Source organism: Rhinoraja longicauda, chromosome 5 (genome assembly GCF_053455715.1).
Source record: "Rhinoraja longicauda isolate Sanriku21f chromosome 5, sRhiLon1.1, whole genome shotgun sequence".
NCBI classification, from domain to species: Eukaryota; Metazoa; Chordata; class Chondrichthyes; order Rajiformes; family Arhynchobatidae; genus Rhinoraja; species Rhinoraja longicauda.
Window position 1 is genome coordinate 52149880 of NC_135957.1, and position 23517 is coordinate 52173396.

Consider the following 23517-nt stretch of genomic DNA (forward strand, 5'->3'; position numbering starts at 1 on the left):
TGGCCGATCGGTAGAGGTTATTGAGGATTGTCGGGGACATGGGGAATTAGAGGTGTTAATGTGCTCTTTTTTGCCATGGCTTTGATGTGGCTGGTCCAGGACAGATTGCTGGTGATATTTGTTCCAAGGAATTTGAAGCTTTTGACCATCTCTACTTCAGCGCCATCTATGTAGACTGGGAGGTGTGTACTGTTTTGCATCCTGAAGTCAATCACAATCTCCTTTGTCTTGCTGACATTGAGGGAGAGGTTGTTATAATGGCACCATGTTACAAGGTTCTCGATCTCCTTCCTGTACTCGACCTCATTATCATTTATTACCCTACAGTGGTGTTGTCTGCAAATTTGTAAATTTAGTAGGAAGGAACTGAAGATGCCGGTTGATAGCTAAGATAGACACAAAATGCTGGGGTAACTCAGCGGGTCAGGCAGCATCTCTGGCGAAAAGGGATAGATAATGTTTTGGGTCGGAACTATTCTTCAGACTGAAAGATAGAGAAGGCCAGAACAAACCAGATCGGCAACTGATATCTGTTGCACTTCTTCCCCAGCCAACAATGGGTCATTATGGACTCCACCCTTCCTGAGGTCAACTGGCCCTGTTTTGTTCTGGCTTTCTCTATCTTTCAGTCTGAAGAAGGGTTCCAACCCAAAATGTCGCCGTTTCCCTTTCTCCAGAGATGCTGCCTGACCTGCTGAGTCATACCAGCATTTTATGTCTATCAATTTGTAAATTGACTTGGATTGGTATTTGGCAGCACAGTCATGAGTGTGTGAGGAGCTGAAAGGAGCTGAAAATGCATCCTTGCAGGGCACCAGTGTTGAGGATTAATGTCGGGCATGATTTGTCACCTATCCTCACTGATTGTGGTCTGTTGGTCAGGAAGTCAAGGATCCAGTTGACTGCTTTGACCTGGATGGTGATGTGTTTCTTGAGATGATTTTGCTGGGTGCAACCAAACAACTGGAGAGTATTGCACAGCAGAAAAGCAGCAGCAGGGAGAGTGGGAGCAGTAAAACACTCTTGAAGAGTGTTGCATTGGGCGCAGGTTTGCAGCAGCTGCTGCAAAACATTGCACCATCGCCATCTTCCACCAGGTTCCCCAAAGAACAGGCGCCACGTGGCGTGCTTCCAGTTGCATGAACAGAGAGATCTAGCAGTATGTAGGTGGCGTGAATACTGGGCCCAACCCCGGCGCACCACGTGAAGGGCCTTGGGCACTGCGGCTCCCCGGCCTGTAAATTCCCACTGGTTTAACACCAACCTCGCAATCTGACACAACATTTCTTCCTACCTGGCCTTGGATTCAACATGAATATTTAACCCCCGCACACCCGGTTATAGCGGACAATCAGCAATAATGGACACCATACCTCCGGACCCTGTGGCCTATTATTGTGAGGGCTTACTATAATGAAAAGGCCTTTGGAAATCAGAAGGCAAATCATTTACCACACTTCCTGTGACCTGAATTTATAGATATGATATTTATGTAGCTTGAAAAATGACAGATTTGCAACATCTGCAGTTCTTGGCTTTACAACAATTTTGAATTTACCATCACTTCTCTTCACTCACCATCAATGCTCACCATGAAAAGGTTTTGTTCCTCTCACCAGATTTCAGTTTGCCTCTTTTTACCTTTCTCACCCTCAGTGGTATCTGTTTCCCTTCTAATTTTTGTTAAGTTGGTTGACAAGCACACAAGCTTTTCACTGTATCTTGGTATGTGACAATAATAAATCAATACCAATACCAGTTGTTTATCAAAACTTAATTCCACAACCACATCTCTTATTGCAGTGAATTTTTTTTAATCTAACTTATTCCACAAGGATTCCAATTGAAATTCCACTAAAGATGTTTAGATCCACTCTGATTACAGATGTGTTGAAGATATTCACTATTTTTGGAATAACTGTTCTTGCTGCATCTTGAGATACACGCTTCATGACATGAGTCTGCTCATGCATGCTCGTAATTTTCCTCTGATCCCATTCCCTCTGGTGTTACCTCTTGCCTTATTTACACTATTCTTTCCCATATTACGCTCTCTGATCTGGAATGATTGGTCCTCAGCAGAGGTCTCAACTTTATCTTTTGCATTGTTTCATAGAGTCATAGAGTCATAGAGTGATACAGTGTGGAAACAGGCCCTTTGGCCCATCTTGCCCACACTGACCAACAATGTCCCAACTACATGTCCCTCGAAACCTATCCTATCCATGTAACTGTCTAATTGTTTCTTAAATGATGGGATAGTCCCAGCCTCAACTACCTCCTCTAGCAGCTTGTTCCATACACCCACCACCCTTTGTGTGAAAAAGTTACCCCTCCGATTCCTATTAAATTTTTTCCCCTTCACCTTGAACCTATGTCCTCTGGTCCTCAATTCCCCTACTCTGGGCAAAAGACTGTGCATCTACCCGATCTATTCCTCTCATGTTTTTGTATACCTCTATAAGATCTCCCCTCATCCTCCTGCGCTCCATGGAATAGAGACCCAGTCTACTCAACCTCTTCCTATAGTTCACACCTTCTAGTTCTGGCAACATCCTCATAAATCTTTTCTGAACCCTTTCAAGCTTGACAATATCTTTCCTATAACATGATGCCCAGAACTGAACACAATATTCTAGATGCGGATATATCTGATCAGGCCTGGAGATTTGTCTACCTTCAAACACGACAGTACCCCTACATCTCCATCTCAGCAAATTCCAAGCTTGATTACAACTCTGCCAACTTCGCTTCAGACTCCTTTCATTGATGAGGTGGCTTCATTCCCAGACTATAGACTCTTTCTTCCATCTTCAGAAATCTCAATCCATCTGACTCCTCTCTGGTTCTTCTTCCCTCTAGATCAATTCTTCGCTAATTGCATATAAAACTTTGACCACTGCATGTTCTTCACTGCCCTTCTTGATTCCTGCCCACCTCCCCCTGAATTCATTCTAAAAAAGGCGTTCATTCTAAAAAGGCTAACCCTCTCAAAAGTGTCATTAAACCTGTCAAGAAGGGTACTATTACTATTGGTGAATTGACCTTTACTCGACAGAGTTCCAGGTTTATTAAACCTTCTAATACCTCCTTCTTCACCATGGCCCACCAATGAATTGTCCCCCAAGCAGATACTCATGTCATTTTTGCTGAAGTTTTTTTGCTCCAGCCATCAGCACGGTGGCGCAGCAGTAGAATCACTGACTTACAGCGCTTATAGCGCCAGAGACCCGGGTTCAATCCCGACTATGGGTGCTGTCTGTACGGAGTTTGTACGTTCTCCCCATAACCATGTGGGTTTTCTCCAATATCTTTGGTTTCCTTCCACACTCCAAAGACGTACAAGTTTGTAGGCTATTGGCTTGGTATAATTGTAAATTTTCCCAAGTGTGTGTAAGATAGTGTTGACGTATGGGGATCTCTGATTGGCACAGATCGATGGGACAACGGGCCAGTTTCTGTACTGTATCTCGAAACTAAACTAGAACAAACTAAATACAATACGATAATACTTTATTGTCAGATCATCTAAAGTTTTTCTTGCATCTCAGCAGCTCCCCTTGCAACATCAACAAAGACAAAGAATCTAAGACAAGAAGCAGGGATACATATATTCACCATAACATTACGATCACAAATCACGACACATTCAAGACCTTTCAACATACATTTGATTTGGAATTAAGTTCTATGTTTAGTTTCAGGATTGACTGGTGCACAAAAGAGTGCTTCAGTCTAACCTTATTAAATCTTGGTACCCTGTACCTCCGATTTGATTGTAATAATCCGTATTCACGGTTCAGGACATGGTTAGGGTCAGAGACAATGTAGTGGCCAACCTTAGCATGTTACTGTGGTAGGCTGATTCATAGAGTTTCTCAAGAGGTTGACCGACAATTTCTGAGCAGATTTTCATTTGGTGGAGCAGTTTTGACTTTAAAGTGGTGGACAAACACTTGTAGTATTACAATACTGAAGAACACTCATAATCACAGAAGTAAGGAACAAAAGAAGAATTTGTTTACTCGCCCAAAAGGACGTAAGGCGGTGGAGAACATAAATTCTTTGTTTAGTCCTTTTGCAGACAGATAAACTAAACACTGGCCTTATGGTTCCCCAACCATGCATAGCCTGCCTCAACATCCTCTTCAAGATCCACAAGCAGGGCTATCCTCACGGACCCATTCTTCACCCATGCAACTTATTTCTTCCTATCTTGACTATTCATTCTTCTCTTATCCAGTTCCTTCCCACCTACAATTAATGACACTCTTATACATGTTTGCAAATATACATCCTATTCATCCCTTACATTTTCCTAAAGTGTTCCTATATATATTATGTGAAATGCAACGTCGGTTCAGTTTCTCCAATTTTAACAGGTCTGTATAATAATGAACCCATCTCTCTCTTTGGAGTTTGGACAATTGCTTTAAATGTCTCCCAGAGACATTTCTCTGTCAGCACCTCTGCTCAATATGGGGTTTAAACAAAGCAATCATGGCCTAAAAACTGATATGAGCTAAGTTATAATTTAATGGCCCATATATACCATTGCAGAGCCATTTTTCAGTGTTTTCATCCCATCAGATTTAATTCCTTCATAAAGAAAGAATCATTTGTATTTCAATAGAAACATGTATTAACATGTAAAATCTTGTAAGAGCTGTCACATACAATTTGCACATTGATGAAACAAAATCCTTTGCAATTCACACATCTGGATTGTGACAGGAAACTTGAATTACAATGTGTATATAATCAATCACCCCAGCACATTGGGAAGCTGGCAATCCAACAAATTGCTGTTGCTTTCTGCTCTGTTCCCCGCTGAATGTAATGAACCTCACACCAAAAGGAACATGAGATTCCTGAATGCAACGCTCTTTACATACTGACTGACCCCTGTGATGTCATCCAATTTCTGCCTAAGAAATTAGTAGCATAATAGCTCAATGTAATAACCACCTTGAATTCCGCTGACAGTTGCCATGGTAGATCAAGCTTGCAGTTGTGGATACAGCAAGTGGTACAACTTGGAACCTACATGACTAGATATTTACAGCATCAGGTGTCAAGCTCTGCAAGGTTGTGACAGATGCCAGGGAGAATGATTTGCTTCTTGGAGTAGCCATTGGGTTCCACTCTGGGCCTGTTTTGTCCTTTATGTTTTCTCTTCCGTCTCTTGCTTATTCCGCTTTTGCATCTAGTAACCGATGGACAAGCAATGAAGCTGTTTTCAACTAATTGCTTTTGTGAACAATAACAATCATTTTAATTTAAGAACAGTTATTCTAGAAAGAAAACTTGCTACCTTTTAAATTCTTGCCATTATAATAATTGTTTTTATCGACGAGTACACCGTTTAAATTTCAACAAGTTTTGCATAGTCCAAATTGCAATGTCTGAACAAGAGTCTTGACCCGGACCATCACCGATTCATTTTCTCCAGAGATGCTGCCTGTCCTGCTGTGTTAATCCAACATTCTGTGTCTATCTTTTGCATTATCCAAGCTTGGTACTGCATTCAGTGCTACCAATATGGCCTCAATTACATCGGCGAGAGAAGCATAAACGAGGAGACCGTTTTGCCAAACCCTTGCACTCGTCTGCCAACACCTGTTGGATCTCACGGCTGTTAACCATTTTAACTCGCCTTCCCATTCCCATACTGACCTTATTGTCCTGGGCCTTCCTCACAGCTAGAGTGAGGCCACGCACAAACTGCAGGAACTGCACCCCATGTTCTGCTTGGGTAGTTTATGGCACAACAGTATGAACATTGAATTCTCCAATCTTAGGCAATTAACTAACAAACTCTCTCCCCCCCAGTGCCCCCCCCCCCCCCACCCACCCCCACCGTCCCTGTTCCCCACCTGGATGCATGCCCATTTCAATCCCATTCCCCTTTATTCTTCCCCCTGTCTATCGTCCCCCGCCACAGACGCTCCCTTCCACCAATATCCCTTCCTCTGCCTTTACATTTCACGCCTTTTCTCTCTTTAACTTTATCTCATATATTTTGTCTTTTCATCTGTGGCCTTTGTTCAACTATCTGCCTTTCATCTGTATCCACCTATTACTTGTTTAGATTTATCTTGCCCGCACCTCTCTTACAGTTGAAAATCCCTGTGGTTCCCACATTGGTTTCAACAGCCACCTCTGAACCTAATAAAACCACTTGGGAGCTGTTCAGAAAAAGGTTTACCAGACTAATAGCTGGAATTGACTGATTGTCTTAAGGGAGCGATGGAAAGTCTTGGCTTGTATCCATTAAAATTCAGTGAGTTGGAACTTTATTGAAACGTAACTGCAGTGTATATAATGGTAACTGTAACTTTAAGAACTGAGTACTAGAATAGTATGATTTGTGTCATGTGATATATTCAATAGCTTATCAGTCTCGTGAATATGTGTGAGTATGCACAGTGTACTTTTGTAAAATAAAGAAGACCCACCCTGGCAACAGCGTGTACTGAAAACCTGTGCTTGTTTCTATCCACATGCTGAGGTCATAATATCTTCCAGATAGTACCTGAAGGATCTTGACAAGATGAATGTGGAGAGGAAGTTGTCTCTTGTTGGAGAATCTAGAACATGAGGTCACGGTTTCTAAATATGTAGTCGCCTGTTTAATACAAATGAGTGATTTTTTTTTAGAGTCTGAGTATTTGGAAATCTTCTAAGTGTGGAGAAAGGTGAGCCTTCAAATATTTTAACAGAGGTAGATTTTTAATAAGAAAGAAAAATGAGACACAGCACGGAAATAGGCCCTTCGGCCCACCGGATCTGTGCTTTCCAGTGATCCCCGCACATTAACATGATCCTCCGCACACCAGGGACAATGTACACATACATCAAGCCAATTAACCTACATACCTGTATGTCTTTGGAGTGTGGGAGGAAACCGAAGATCCCGGAGAAAACCCAATATACAAACTCCATACAGACAACACCCGTAGTCGGGATCGAACCCAGATCTCCATGCGCTGCAAGCGCTGTAAGGCAGCAACTCTACCGCTGCGCTACCGTGCCGCCCTTGTATTAATATTATTGAATAACAAGGAAAGCTCAAGGACCAAATATATTTTCTTAATTTGTATGTTATTGTTTGTGCATCAGTATAAAATATTAATTTACATTTTAATGTAATAATTAACCTTTTGCAAATTTCTATGTGCAATATCAGACACTAATCATGTCAACCATTTTCACTTAATTTACGTATTTGCCTTTTAGTTTATGTGGGATATGGGACCTTTTAGTTATGTATTTACCTTTTAGTTTATTATGGGATATGGGATTTGACAAACTACATGCAGGATTGTTTTTTTGTTTGGGTTGTTCAGAACCAGGAGTCACAATCTCAAAAACATGTTTTGATTTCTGTTATCGATGTAACGGTTGGTTGTGACAAATTATATATGGAAATTTAAAGAGAAATTTCCATTGAGCACTGGATCATGTGGAGACTGGTAATATTGTAACATTGGGAGAATTGGAACTTAAGAACAATATAGGAGTAGAAATAGATGATATGACCCATTCAATAAGATCGTGAATAACCTGATCATACCCTTTATTCCCTTTAACGCAGCGATAAAATCCAACTTGTTCTTGAATATATTTAATGATTCATTTTTCGCAGCTCAATCACACAGGAAATTCCAAAGATTCATGACCATCTGAAAGAAGTTCTTCCTAATTTCTTTACGTCGATGACGCCTTATTCTGAAACTGTGCTCTGAAATTCTCAATTTTCCCCATGAAAAGGAACATTCCCAGCATGCATCTCATCAAACATCCACAGAACCTTCTATATTTCAGTGTCTTCTCTCATTCTAATAAACCTCTCAACCTTTCCTGATAACACAATCCCTTTATTCCAGGTATCAACTTTAAAACTTATCTGAACTACTTCATGGCAATTATTACTCCTTTAAATCAGAAATTTCTTTCCATTATCAGCAAATTTGTCCACAAAATACATGATCACTTGATCTAAGTCATTAAAGTGAATTGTAAATAGTTGAAATCCCAAATCTGTTTCCTCGGGCACTCATGAATTACAGCTTGCCAACATGAAAATAGTCCATTTATCTATCGGTTTTCCAGTCCTCTATGCATATTAATATATTAGTCACAACGCCATGAGCATTTATCTTGCGCATGAATATTTTACGTGGCACTTTATTGAATGCCTTTTGGAAATCCAAACGCATCCTCTGAATCCCTTTTATCCACTTGGCTCCATTACGTTCTATCTCTAAGTATTTGTCAAATACAATTTCCATTTGTAAAACCATGCTAACATTGTTTGATTATATTATGACTTTCTAAATGGCCTGCTGTGATTTCCTTAATAGATTGCTGTAATTTCCTCGATGACAGATGTTAGAATAATTAATCTACGGTTTCTTTCTTTTTGTATTCTTCCTTTCCTGAAAGTTACATTGGTGTTACATTGATAGTTTTCATTCTTTTGGGACCTTTCCAGAATTTAGATGACATCTAAGATCATGAAGAAGGTACCAACTATGTATGCAGTATCATATCCAGGATTCAGGCCATTTGATGTGTCGTTCTCTTAAATCTAAGTGCCTATTTGTTTGCCTAGGACCTTTTTTGCTCATGATAATGATCGTTTTAAATTCATCCCTCCCATTTACCCCTGGATTTTGTAATTGGATTGCTTTCAGTATGTAGTCCCTGGCATTTAATTATTTCCCATTTTAATTCCCTAATCTCATTCCCCAAGGGACAAGGGGCTCACCTTTTATTTGTATATTTGCAAACTTATGCATGAAGTGCTTTTTAGACACATCCCATTCTGTCTTTTTTCTCAGTGCACTTGGCACAGACATGTGAAAACTTCTCTTTATTTGTTGATCAAATTTGTCTTTCATTTGAGAATTTAGAACAGCTTTCGTAGTCTTTGTAATGCTTTTCAATTAAAAAATAACGCCTGCCTGGCTGAATTCTATTAATCCAATCAACAAGTTCAATGCAAACTGTAAAGATCAAAGGCATAGGTTGGATTATGTTTTTACAGTGTGTTCTATTGTTAACTTAACCATCAAACAAGATTTGTAGCAATGATACGACACACAGATTATTCAGATGCATGATACTTGATACCCCACTGGATCAATCTTTGCAATGTTATTCAATATATACTCTGAAAACATTTGCAAAATTTCTATAAATGAGATTGCAGTGAATGCTACATCTACAGCTGTGTAAAATCTGGCATCTTTCATTGTGCTATACAATACCCCAGCATTGCTCATGAAGCTCTTTCTCAAGTGGCCCTTTCCATTCCAGTTCCCTGAATTTCGCAATCGTTGACAAGGCTCATGTGCATTTCACATGCTCTGCACGTGTGAAGCAAGTTGTGCTTGAGAGAGCGGTGGATAGTTTGGGATAATATACTGTTTGCAAACGTGTTTCCATTATAGACACATTGTGTCTACCAAAATACCTGGAATACCTTCTTTACTCAATTGGTGATAAATTTAATCAAAGATGACTGTCTGTGCTGAGGGGTGGTTCACGACATATGCAATGCAATCAATATTCTCAGAGTCTCCCCTTGAATCTTGACCATTGGTTTATTCATGTCACATGTATTGATATATAGTGAAAAACTTTGTTTTGCCTACTGTCCAGCCAACTCATACGATAAATGAATACCACATGTAGTGTAAAATTTTAAAAAAACAGAGTGCAGAATATAGTGTTACAGAGAAAATGCAAATTAAAAAAAGTTCATGGTTTACAATTAGATAGATTTGGAAGATATGAATGTATCTTTGGGACAATTGAAGTGTCGGATAACAGTGGGGAAAGCTATTCTTGAATTTAGTGGAACGTACTTTCAAATTTTTGTATCTTCTGACTGATGGAAGAGGGGAGAAGAGAGAATGACCAGGTAGAATGAATAGAATGTTCCTTTATTGTCATTGTAACATGAGCCATGTACAACGAAATTGTAAAATGTCAGCCAGTCAGTGCACCATTCAAACATTTCTAAAAGCTAACGATACATACAAGGTAAAATATTTTAAAAAAGATAAACAACTAAAATAAATATCATGAAAATAGCACGCATAAACACCCAACCCTACATCCTTCTGTCGATTTCACAGTCTCTTATTATGTATCGCCCCTGCGTTCCTTGGCGGCTACATTTAGTGCCTTTATAGCAGTGGGGTAAAAACTATTTTTAAGTCTGTTTGTCCTTGTCCTTGTAGATCTGTACCGTCTGCCTGACGGTAACAGTTCAAACAGGGAGTGTCCGGGGTGGGAAATGTCCTTTATAATACTCTGGGATTTTTTGATGCAGCGGGAACTGTGTAAGTCCTCCAAGGTAAGTAGAGGGCAGCCGACAATCCTCTGGGCGTTGTCAATGGCCCTCTGGAGCGCTTTCCTCTGAGCCGCTGTGCAGCTGGTGTACCATACGCATACACAGTATGTTAGGATGCTCTCAATGTAGCACCGATAAAAGGACAACAGCAGTCTCTGAGTGATGTTATTCTTCCTGAGCACCCTCAGGAAGTGCAGTCTCTGCTGGACCTTTTTCAGCAGCGCAGAGGTGTTCACGCTCCACGTCAGGTCCTCCTCAATATGGATTCCCAGGAAGCGGAAATCCGCCACCCTCTCCACACAGTCCCCTCTGATAGTTAATGGTACCATGTCCGTTTTATTCTTTCTGAAGTCTATTATTATTTCCTTTGTCTTTAAGGTGTTGAGGAGCAGGTTATTTTCTCCACACCACACTGTCAGCTGCTCCGCCTCATCCCGGTAGGCGTACTCGTCCCCCCCGGTGATGAGTCCCACCACCGTAGTGTCATCCGCAAATTTGACAATGGTGTTGCTGTGGTGGGCGGGGGTGCAGTCATGTGTATAGATGGTGTAGAGCAGGGGGCTCAGCACGCAGCCCTGTGGAGAGCCGGTACTGAGGCTGAGGGCCGTGGATGTGTGATGGCCCACTCTGACTCTCTGGCTGCGAGCTGACAGGAAGCTATTTATCCACATGCAGGTGGAGTGTGGAAGTCCCAAGTCCCCCAGTTTGTCCACCAGTTTATGGGGAAGGATTGTATTAAATGCAGAGCTGTAGTCCACAAAGAGCATCCGCACGTAGCTCCCCGGCTGCTCCAGGTGGAACAGTGCAGCATGGAGGGCTGTGGCTATAGCGTCCTCTGTGGATCTATTCGCTCTGTACGCAAACTGGTGGGGGTCAAAGCTTCGGGGCAGGAGTGATGTGATATGACCCCGGACCAGTTTTTCAAAACACTTCATCACCACTGGTGTGAGTGCGACTGGCCGGTAGTCGTTGAGGCTGGAAATGTGGGGTTTTTTGGGCAAGGGGACTATGATTGCGGACTTCAGACAGGATGGAACAGTGGACTGGGCCAGAGACTGGTTGAAAATCCTCGTACAGACTCCAGCCAGCTGGTCAGCGCAGTCCTTCAGCACGCGTCCAGAGACGCCGTCGGGTCCAGTAGCCTTCCTTGGATTGATGGCCCGCAGCGTGCGCCTCACCTCATGCTCCTCTATCTTGAGGGTTAGGCTGCTGTGGACCATGTGGTGTGATATGGCTGTCTCGGGTGGCTCCACTTCAAAGCGAGCAAAGAAGAGGTTCAGCTCCTCTGCCAACGAGGCGTCACCTTCAGCAGCTCCAAGGTTGGTCTTATAGTTGGTTAGATACTGGATCCCCTGCCACACCTGCCTGCTGTTGTTACTGTCCAGGTGGTCCTCTATCTTCCTCCTGTAGTCTAATTTGGCCTCTCTGATGCCTCTCTTCAGGTTAGCTCGGGCCATGCTGTATAAAGCCCTATCGCCAGACCTAAAAGCAGTGTTCCTCTCTTTTAACAGCCGCTGGACCTCCCGGGTCATCCAGGGCTTCTGGTTGGGGTAGACCCGGATGCGTTTGTCCACTGTGACAGTGTCCATGCAGTTTTTAATGTAACATAGTACACTGTCTGTGAACACCTCCAGGTCCCGGTGTTCAAACACATCCCAGTTGGTCCTGTCGAAGCAGTCCTGCAGCTGCTGAGATGCACCATCAGGCCAAGTTGTGATGGTCTTTGTGATGGTAGGAGCGGTTTTCCTGAGGGGGGCATATGCAGGAATTAAAAACAGGGACATATGGTCCGACTGACCCAGGTGTGGTAGTTGTCTAGCCCTGTAGCCCAGCTTGATGTTGGAGTAGACCTTGTCCAGTGTGTTAGCTCCTCTTGTAGCACATTTAACATGCTGATAGAATTTGGGGAGCATTTTCTTCAAGTCCGCATGGTTAAAGTCCCCTGCTATGATGTGAACACCGTCAGGATATATGCTCTGTTGACTGCTAGTGCTACCATACAAATATCCGATAGCCGAGTTAGCATTAGCATCCGGTGGTATGTACACAGCAGTTATCATGACAACAGTAAACTCTCTAGGGAGATAAATGGGCCTGCATTTAACAGTCACATACTCCAGGTCCGGGGAGCAGTGACTGTCTACAATCACTGTGTTTGTACACCAGGTGTTGTTCACGTACACACAGAGCCCTCCACCTCTGCTCTTACCAGAGTCTCTTGTCCTGTCATGACGCTGTGCTGTGTAGCCTGCTAGCTCGATAGCAGAGTCCGGAATGAAAGAATGAAGCCAGGTCTCCGTGATCAACAGGATACAGCTGTCCTTCACGGCGTTGTTAGCTGCAGTCTGCAGCCTAAGTTCATCCATCTTGTTAGCGAGGGATCTGGCGTTCGTTAGAAACAGGCTGGGAAGCGGTGGTTTCAGTGGCTGCCTCCGTAGCCTGACCAGAGCGCCGGCCCTGCCGCCTCGCTTTTGCCTTCTCTCTCTGCGCCGCCTTCGCCTCCTCCCCGCGTGGATGGTGATCCACGGAGAGTCGGGGCTCCTCGCTATGTCCGCCGGGATCTTGTATGAGCGGACAAACTCGGCGGTAACCCCCCATTCGCGACCGGCTCCAATCCTAAGAAGATCCTGCCGGCCGTAGACGTTGTTCGCCCGACAGTAAGTACACAGGGCACAAAACAGCACGCACACATACACATACACATACACATACACAAAAAACACGAGCACTGACCGGGAGGACATCGAGCCGCTGCAACTGTGTGCGCCGCCGAGTGGTCCTTAATAAAGATCCTTTTTGTTTTATTATCGTTGCATTTACTGAGAAGCAGTGAAAAACTTTGCTTGAGTGCTACCCAACAAATTATATTATATATAAGTACAATCAAGTCATACACAAGTACAACAGGTACAAAGAGGAAAATGCAGAATATAGTGTGTGGAGTTGGGGAAGACGCCGGGTCGACAATGACTACACCAACATTCACAGTAGGATGAACTTACGGGATATAGTTTATTTATAGTGAATAACAATAGCGACAAGAAGGTCTGGGTTCACATTGGGGCGCAGTCCCTTATCGTCAGTGTGCATGTGAAGTGGGTATGGTATTCTCAGGCTTGTCACAGGGGCCTCAGTCTTGGCCTCAAAGGGAGCGTAGAGCTGCGTTGGCTATTTTGGGCTTATCCCGGTGGCTCAGTCCTGGTCTTGAAGGAGTAGGTGTAGCAATCTCAGGCATGTTCCTGCAGTTCACTGTTGCCTCAAAAGAGGAGGTGCTGGCCTGTCTCATATGTGTTCTAGTGGCTCAGCCTTGGCCTTGAGGAGGAAGTGCTGCCAGTTTCGGGCTTGTACCGGTGGCTCAGTCTTTGCCTTGAAGAGTAAGTGCTGGCAGTCACAGGCTTACCATGATGACTCAGTCTTTGCATCTGTGTGCAGGTGCAGTCCCTTAATGTCTGTGGGCAGGTGATGAGTCACTTGAAGTCTTAGGCTTGCCCAAGCTGATCAGCCTTGACCTCAAAGGTGACACTGGCTGTCTAGAGCGTGTCCTGTCAGCTCAGTCTTGACCTTTTTCGAAGAGGTGCTGATGGTCTTGGGTTTGTTCCAGTGCCTCAGTCTTCCAACAAACCTGTAAAAGGGGAACACAACTGGTAGGGAGGTACCCCACTTTCTCTCCCTCCCTTTCTCTCTCTTTCTGTCTTCCTTTCTCTGCTGCTTTCTCTCTCACCCCTTCCCTCGCTCTTCTTTGTTCCTTTCTCTCTTCTCTTTTAGTTCCGCTTTCTCTCCGTCTACCTCTCAGACCAACCCTTTTCATCCTTTTCTGGCTGAAATTGCCTTGGGTTTTAAGGAGGAAGGTGATGAGATAAAGGGTGGGTCAATCGAGGCCTCAGCTCGATCAGGAACTCTGTCTAGGATGCCAGTATTTTCCGACAACCAGGCACTGAGGTGCTGATCATTGGGTTCTCCTGGCCTATCTGCCAGTGACAGGCATAAGCAATACACGAGGAAGGAGGCACTGTCACAAGTGTTATAGTATTATAGCGTTAGTTTCAGAGGAACAATTCCAAGTTCCACAATGAAGTAGATTGTAAGATTGGAATTCCTCCCTAGGAACTAAGCCCTAGTTTATGGGAGGACCATTCAGTAGTCTGTCAACAGTGGGAAAGAACCATACCTGGATCTGGTGGTAGGTGCTTCCAGGAGAGCGGAGCAGTGGAAATGACTGGGGTGAAAAAGGACTTTGATTATGTTAGCTGGTTTCCCGATGCTCGCAGATGGAGTCAAAGGCGAGGAATCTGGTCTGTGATATGGACTGAGTTACATCCACAACTCTGTAATTTCTTGCGATCTAGCGTAGAGCTGTTGTCAAGCCAAGCTGTGATACATTGCTGTAGGAAAGGGTGCTTCGGCACTATTGTTACAGGCTAGGGCATGTACTTCGCCTTGCTTCTTGAAGTCGATGACTAGCTACTTCATTTTGCCGACATTGAGGGAGAGTTTGGTGTCTTGACATCAGGCTATGAAGCTCTCTATCGCCTTTCAGTAATCGGCCTCATCATTGTTTGTGTTCTGCCCCATTATGGCGGTGTCACTTGAAAACTTGTGCAGCTTTACTAATTCTTGTGGAGGATGCTTTTTGTTACCTATCCTGAATGAGTGGTCGCTGAATCAGGAAGTCAAGCATCCAGTTGCAAAAGGTTTGCGGAGTCCAAGATCCAGGAACTTGGAAATGAATTTGGTCATAATTATGGTGTTGAATGTGGAGCTATTGTCAATAAATAGGAGTTTGGCTGAGACTTCTTTGTCATCCAGATGGCCCAGGGATGAGTGTCGGGCCAGGGAAACGGCATCTGCAGTGGACTTGTGACAGCTTAGAGAATTGCACTGAAGGGTCGCTTTTGTGCAGTACAAACTATTTGGTAAAGTATCAAGTTATTAATGTCCCTGCGTTAATGAAATTTGCTTGTAAATTCCAATTTCTGGCCAACAACCAACTTTCTTTATCTTTGTTTCTTTTGTTTTGATTTAAATTATATTTCAATTAAAATGTTAACACTATGCAAATGTTCAAATTTCTTCTGGGCTTTTCTATGAGTGTCCTGTGGAAATTTGAGCCCATGATGACTATCTACTCTGTATTTTATAGTCTGGGAGTACTGCATAAGGTGGGGCAGTGAGGTTTTGATCAAACAATACCTTCTTGGGTTCTGCTAAATTGTGAAAGCTGATCAAAGAGATTAGTTTGTGTCTGGTTAGTACTTTACTTATTAACATACAATAGAACATAGAAGAGGATTTTTTAAAATTGAAGAGAAGCATTCAGCTGAAATATATTCCCCTCACTCTGTGATAAATTGATTAGTATGAGGGGAAGGGTCTTTGTAAAAGATGAAATCTGTCTCCAATTCAAATATTTCTGGCTTTATCATAGCAGGTTTGAGGTCAACCAACCAGATTGCTAAAGTGTTAAAATCATAGACATTTTACTACATTGTCTCCATCCTATTCATCAAAGCTATCAAACCTAATCCCAGAGCCACATTGATACTTATTAAAATGATGCATTGCTGGTTGAAGTTTCTTCATTGAATGGCTAAGTCTTTGGTACTCCAGGGTTCCGGGAATGTCAAAGGAAGGCAGAAGACTACAGACCAAGTAGAAATTTATTTTGCAGCACAACTTCTAGTCCAGAAGGAGCCTTGAAAATAAGCCATCCCTCACTCCACACCATCCCCCAGTCTTTTAGTTGCTTGTTTCTGCTCCTAGGTTCTGCCATTAGCTGCAGACCAGCCTGACGATCTAGCTGACTGACAGATAGGAAATAGAATAAATGACTGCTTATGAGGTCCTGCCATTAAATTTGACAAGGGCACTTGTGTTTCCAGGATTCCTCACTGCAAACTTTTATGCAAAATCCTGTGTACCTTCCTGAATGGCTCAATGTCATTACCTATCTGCTCTCTTTCCTGCTTTCTCTGACAGCTGTCACGAATTCAAACATTCACATTTTCTAATTGTCTACCTAAAATGATATGTGTGTCCAACTAAATATAAGTAATCACTAGCTGTGCTAATTAGAAGTGGTTTCCTTCAAAATTTATATTTTTCACAAATAAAATTGTTAGAATGAGAAGAGAGCTTAATGCATTTACTAGTTTGTAGATCTAATTGGTGGTCCTTTGTACAGTTGCTCTCACCCACAAGACTGCTTCTTAGATCCATATCAAATTTATATGAAAGATTGAGATACCTTCTGCTTTTTCTTCAAACTTTCTGGAGAAACAAAACTAGTCAATACTAAAATGCTAAATCCTTTAATTGCCTTCATCCTTGTTTCTCTGTCTCTAAAGATGGTCATTTCTCTTCCCAACATCCATACTATCAGCCAACTTTATTTGTATCCCATTTGATTCAGCATCTATTTCTTTGTGAAATTATTAGATCTTAATTTTTAAATACATTTTGAAATGATCCTTTGAAATATATGAAATTTAAAAATAAACAATATTGATTGTTTATTTCAAATTGTAAAAAAACTTAAATGGTTGGTTAAAAATAGAATTGCAATAATGAAACATAGGTGGTTTATTATACCAATAAAATAAACTACGTCTATATGCCTAAACATTTATTTCTACAATATACCATTCATTTGCTGGTGTTTACTGTGGGATATAATTCAAATTCACTTTGCTTTATTTCTATTTGACATTTGTAACCTAGCAAACAATGGATGTGATCAAATAATTTGATTTGAATACTAACTCTATTTAGTTTAAATATTCCTCTTATAAGGGACCAACTTAACCTCTATGATAATATTTATTGTTTTCACAATATCCATCCATCCATCCCCCAACAAATCATGTCATTATGCTAATGCAGAATGGCTAGTGGGGAAGAATCATAAATGAAACAAAATAGTGCATCCAATTTTGTATTTGCTTCAAATTTATACAGGGGAAATTAGTGGCATCAGTGCAAGAAACGCTAGTGATTATTGCCTGTATTTAACTGGCTTGAGTATTCCATTAGGAATTGCTATCCACCCTGGCAAATATATCTTAATAAACACATGACACTCGACCTTACAAATAATAAAGAACAAGTTAATGAATATTTAAGGATTCAGTACAAAATTTATTTTTTACTTGGTACAGCTATGAAATATTAGTTTCATATTTATTGAACATCAGTATCCCTTTAACCATAATCCAAAAATTAGAGATCAAACAGATTGCAGTTTTTAATATGAATTTCCATTTGGTTGTTGATTGCTATGTGATGAATAGTAATCCATTTGTTTATACATCATTTCTATTTTACTTGATTTCCCAGCTCTAACTCAACTTATTTCTTGCTGGGCAATAGATTGCATAAAAGTGCAATATGATGGGGTTTTTTATGGCTATGTTGTTATAAGAGATTTTAGTTTAGTGTTCATAACTTGAGTTATCTGAATTTAAGTATGTAACTAGAGGATGCGACTTCACATGTATTTACCCAAGGTTACATCATAGCCAGCAATACAATTAAGGAAAATAAGCAACTGTCTTAATACAGTGAGATCTTCTTTTTCTTGAACCTCTTTGACATCGTTCATAAATGCAACACGAAATGTCAGGTTTCAAACGTGACAAAAACACGAAGTTATCGTCTAAGGGTGAAGTTGGCAATTCTCCACTGGACCATCTTAATAACAAAGCTCCAACAAATCTCCTGGACATCTCATTACTATGCAGCAGCACACAAAGTTGCAATTGCCTACCTGTTATCTTGTGCCTCAAGCGGCGAAGAGTATGTCAAAGAGTAATAAAGAGCAACTTCAAATAGCTACACTTGGTTCGTTTTTATTTCCTTAGAAGCCCTTCATATTTCTATCTTGAATTTGAATACCGAAAGCCTAACGCGCAAGATAGGGAACGCGTGGGCACGTTAGTCACTTTCTTCTTCATCACGGGTTATGGAGGTGCAGAATGTTGCAGAAAAAAAAGTCGGAACCAGGCGCATTAGTCGGGGTGGGTAAAACTAAATGCCACTAACTTTATGTAAGGTTTTTCGCAAGGAGCAGAAACAGCAGTTTGCATCAAAACATTACAACACACTATGGGGAGCATGTTGTGGGAATGAGACCAATAGCTCAGCTTGACGCGTTTTGAATTACTCTCAGCATTATGTTAGGTGGTGAGAATTGATGATTATTACTCTGCTGTCACAGATTGGTTACGCGACCCTGATTTACGATCTAATTGTTGGGCACTTTGCGATTCACCTTTACATCCCACATCGGTTTGGTAATTTACGAAATCGATACATCGCCACACCGATTATTTTCTACACTGTCGATAGGCGACTAGTGCCAATCAAACATCAGTAAAACGCTCACCAATCAAAAACTAACCGCATCCTGGTAACACTTGTGTAGGAAGGTACTGCAGGTGCTGGTTTAAACCGAAGATAGACACAAAATGCTGGAGTAACGCAGGCAGCATCTCTGGAGAGAAGGAATGGGTGACGTTTCGGATTGAGACCCATCCTCAGTCTGAAGAAGGGTCTCGACCCGAAACGCCACCCATTCCTTCTCTCCAGAGATGCTGCCTGGCCCGCTGAGTTACTCCAGCATTTTGTACCTATCCTGGCAACACTTCTTTGTCTGACTTCAATGTTGTTAATACTCTAAAATGCTGATCCATTACAATTAATTTTCTAGTTTCTAAATGTATGAAAAATATTAAACATGTATTTTGGGGAAACGTCAATTAACCACAAAGCTTATCCGAAAAGTTGCCAGTATTACACTTTACCTGACAGCCTTTGTCAGGCGCGAACAGTCAGCTCCTCCTTCAGACACGGGAAAGCGACAAGATTGCAGTCTCGTACACTTGTGCCATAGTTTTATACTCTGCTCACATAAAATTGATTACATTCCACTGCTCTAATGGTAAAACGTTTTCCTGAAGTATAATGACACGTTGTGTGGGGAGACTAGACGTGGGTTTTTTTTTCTCCCCCCCCTCCCCGAAGGCATTGCACATTGTTGGAGCAGGGGTTTACGCGTGGCAGCGAGATAAGAACCAGCAGAGGACGCCGTCCACACGGTGTGGATGGGTGGCTGGTTGGCTGGCTGACGTCACGGGCTAGGTTGACTCCGCTCAGCGTTGTGCAAAGTGCTGCTCTGGAAAGGAAATGTATCGGCCAGGCTGAGTGAGCTGCGAACTGGAGTAGAGAGAGAGTGAGAGAGAGTGTGATAGTGTTAGAGTTAGAGTGAGTGAGAGAGATAGAGTGAGTGAGTGAGTGGGTGAGAGAGGAAAAAGGGGGAAAAAAACTCAAACAAAGTAACAAGCAGAAGAACACCCCGCAAGACCATGAGAGCAGTGGCCTGGGCGCTGTTGCTGCTCCTGTATCAAACTTGTGAGAGTGGGGCTGCGGGATTGTCTGCGGGTAAGTGAGTTGCGCTGTGCTGACTGTCTCTGTCTCTGTCTCTGTCTCTGTGTCCCCGCGGGGGCAGCTGCAACTTTCCCCTGGCCCGGATCGTTCCAAGGTGTCGGTGCGCGCTTCCGGGCAGTCCTTGCAAGAAACGTGTTGAAATCCAAGTTCATAGCAAAAGCACTGTTTAACTTTTTTTTTAAACAAACCCCAACCCACACAATCATAGTGTTTCCCTATTATTTTCCACTCTCCCTCCCCAAAGTGAGGATTTTTTTTAGCGACCCACGGTAATTTGTTTAAAGTGGCCGGGAGCGTGGGCTGAGATACTGCAATCAGTTGAGTTGGTGTTTTAATTATTCGGCAGGCAACAGCTGTGCACGGTCGCTCCTCGGCGAAGTTTGTTTAAAGTACATCTTTTCAGCCGAACGAAGCGACGCATTATTGTTTGCTAACATTTTTTTTCTCTCGTAGTGGGGGGAAGATGTGTCGATAGTTGGGTGGGGAATGGAATGTTTGGAAGTTAGAGTGGGTCACAGCAGCGAGTGAGCGAGTCCGTGAGAGGTGACGAGCCGGTCGGTGCTCCGAGCTTTTCGCCCGGGCTTTAGGTGGAGCAGGTTCGCTGGTCGAAACGGCCAAAGAAAATGACTCCTTTCTTTTGTTTGCTGGGCAGGTATTTGTTTTGGCGTCTTCAGGCTGCACGACATAGTTTTTTTTTAATAGTTCCAGTCCGTCCAATGAACAACCCTCTCCGTTTAAAACACAACCTAGCTCAGAGTTTGAACAACACAGAAAACAATTGCTTTACTCTCGTACTCAAATGTTTGAATGTAGCCCATCGTTGTTCTTTTGTAAAACTAAGTTTGAATTGAGAAGACTACTTCAACGAGTTAAAGGTGGCGTCTTTTCGGACAATGGTTGAGTCCCAGTTGTGTACAATTTAAAATGGAGTGCCTTGGTAATGAAATATTACAAGCAGACACTCGTTGTTTTCCTGGTAATTTTACACCCATAGAAAGCAAGTTTTTTTTTTGGTCCGACAATACAGTGCTTTCATTGTTTGTAACCTTATAGTTAGCCAGTGGGTATAGTAGTATCCAGTTCTCACACGCCTAAATGTATGTTTCCAAAATGCAGCCACAAATAATTTAGTTTTTTCGTAATGTACGGCAGAAGTCAGATTTTTTTTTGAATGAGTGTCAGACTCGTTTGATTACAACTGAGATTGCCCTTGTACATTTCCACCATTTAATTGAGAGAAACCCAATTAGTGATTGTGAACATTTCTTTTTGAAAAGAGAACAGTGGATTAATTAATGTGGCTGTTTTCTGAAACAATATTTAATTTTCTGATTTAAATAAGGGTCTAGGATATCCTAACATTTACAGAGAACATCTATTTTAAGTGAAATTGCAAATTTTATGTTTGAGGTGTTTAAAATGAAAGAGTCTGCATACGTTGAAGATTTTTTTGGCAAATACTATTTTTTTTAAAATGCAAGTTATTTTTTCGACCTGGACAATATTTATTGCCCATCCATCCTTAATTGCCCTTTTCAGAAGATGGTTGTATCAGCTTGATTGCTTACTGTGCTTTAAGAGTCAACCACATGGGGTGGGTCTAGAGTCAAATACAGGTCAGACCAGGTGAGCATGGTAAATTATTCCCTTTATCCATGACCATATGTTATTTTTCATTGTCCTCATCTCTCAGACTAGTTGATGCTATTTTTCTCAATTTCAAAATCATTAACCAAATATCAATTCCACTGCCGTCTTGGTGGCATTTGAACATGGGTTTCTAGATTATGAAACAAAAATTTTAAAAAACTGCAAATATGAAATAAAAACACAAAGTGCTGGTAACACTCTGCAGTTCAGACAGTATTTGCAGAAAGAGAAACTTAACATTTCAGGCTGAAGACCTTGTATTAGAACTATTCAGATGAAGGATCCAAGACCCTTAGCACTGTTTGTGTTTCCACATATATTGCCTGCCCCATTAACTATTTATTTTGGGTGAATTAATCACACTGTCTCCACTGTACTGTAATGTGTTACAATCTGATTTCAGTCAGTGAGATACTGTGCTTTTAGTTCTTCCCGGACAGACCTTTGGGGTTGCGAACACTTTCTCTTCAGTTGTGAGATGGCTGAAGGGTTCTATGCAGGATTGGCAAGCTCTGCGACAAGTGGTTTAGGTGCTGTTTGAAAATATATGTAGGTTGTTTGGGATGGCTACTGTGTCCTCCCATTGCGAAGATCTAAGATGGTCAATGCCTTCCCAGAGTGTTCGTAGGCCAGAGGTCATCAATGGTGGGGAGGGTTTTTTTTTTTTTTTTAATGAGAACCTCTTTCAATTATTTCTTAAATTGCCTTTAAAAATACTGTCAGATAACAAAGTTATTATTTCAACCACTACATTTGGTTTCATTTGCAGATGTATTTCAGAGCAATATAATGACCACAGTGTTCAAAATTGCTTGTGATTTAAAGGATAAATTCGCTTTTTTGATGTCTGGTATGTACACATCAGCAGTTGGTACCATTTCTAAGTATAGTTTTGAGAGGAATATTTAAAAAAAATCATAGTCCAAAGATAATCACTTGATATGCAGTATTTTCTAAATGGGTAGCAGTAAAGTCTTCACTTTAATTTCAAATTACCTGTGATCGTACGTACGGGCATAGCAATTATCATTATTAGATAATGTATGAATCCCATCCTCGTATTTTCAACACTATTTTGTCCATTAATGCTCGGGATTAAGGGTGATATTTACACAAAGAAAAAATGTGACACATTTATCTGCTTATTTTCAACATACAACAAATCATGTCAAGTTGCATTTACAATGTATATAGATATTTTAATTGCAGAGTATAGGATAACATTCAGGTTGTTTCATATTGCTGAATCAATATCTTGAATATCTTTTATTTCAATCTTTACAGTACTTTTTAACATTACTTAATATACTAAGAGAACATTCAGTTAGATAACATGCTGTTTCTAACACAATCTTAGTGTAATGTGCTTGAAGCGAAGGTTAAGGGGATCTGTGTTAACATGACATCCCTGCACTTCCGAAACTGACAATTTATTTTGTTTTTGAAGAGCAAGGATAGTAATTACCTGACTATACTGTATTTCAAGCATTGGGTTCTTTGCTTGTTAACTTCATTACTGGTCATAGATTAAGTAATGCATGGGATTTGTATTTGCCTTAAACCAATGGCTGCAGGAGAAAGAGGTAAAATGGTGAAGATATGAGGCTGGAAGTTGGTAGTCTATGCTCCACAATCAATTTAATAATTTAGCCTCTGAGGTGGATTTTGACCAACTCTGGTTCCTGGAGGATCATAAGGCCATAAGAGATAGGAGCGGAATTGGGCCATTCGGCCCATCAAGTCTACTCCGCCTTTCAATCTTGGCTGATCTATCTCTCCCTCCTAACCCTATTTTCCTGCCTTCTTCCCATAACATCTGGTACCCATACTAATCAAGAATCTATCTCTGCCTTAAATATATCCACTGACTTGGCCTCCACAGCCTTCTGTGGCAAAGAATTCCACAGATTCACCACCCTCTAACTAAACAAATTCCTCCTCATCGCCTTCCTAAAAGAATGTCCTTTAATTCTGAGGCTATGACCTGTATTCCTAGACTCTCCCACTAGTGGAAACTTCCTCTCCATATCCACTCTATCCGAGCCTTTCACTGTTCTGTA

At 41.6% G+C, this 23517-nt stretch overlaps 1 protein-coding gene and 1 long non-coding RNA gene across 8 annotated transcripts in view; one reads left to right on the forward strand and one right to left on the reverse strand.

Moving 5' to 3' along the window:
• LOC144593648 (uncharacterized) overlaps positions 1–19342 on the reverse strand; it is a 34545-nt gene extending 15203 nt beyond the window's left edge. The window contains exon 1 of the long non-coding RNA XR_013547275.1: positions 19165–19342. This is a non-coding gene — a long non-coding RNA (uncharacterized LOC144593648). The remainder of the gene's footprint in view (positions 1–19164) is intronic.
• A 128-nt stretch (positions 19343–19470) lies between these two features.
• ptprk (protein tyrosine phosphatase receptor type K) overlaps positions 19471–23517 on the forward strand; it is a 503565-nt gene continuing 499518 nt past the window's right edge. For 6 of the 7 annotated variants that reach the window (XM_078399543.1, XM_078399544.1, XM_078399546.1 and 3 more), the window contains exon 1: positions 19471–19801. In XM_078399543.1, coding sequence (XP_078255669.1) covers positions 19726–19801 — 76 coding nt within the window. In that variant the 5' untranslated portion in view covers positions 19471–19725. The remainder of the gene's footprint in view (positions 19802–23517) is intronic. The other variant, XM_078399548.1, reaches the window with a different exon arrangement.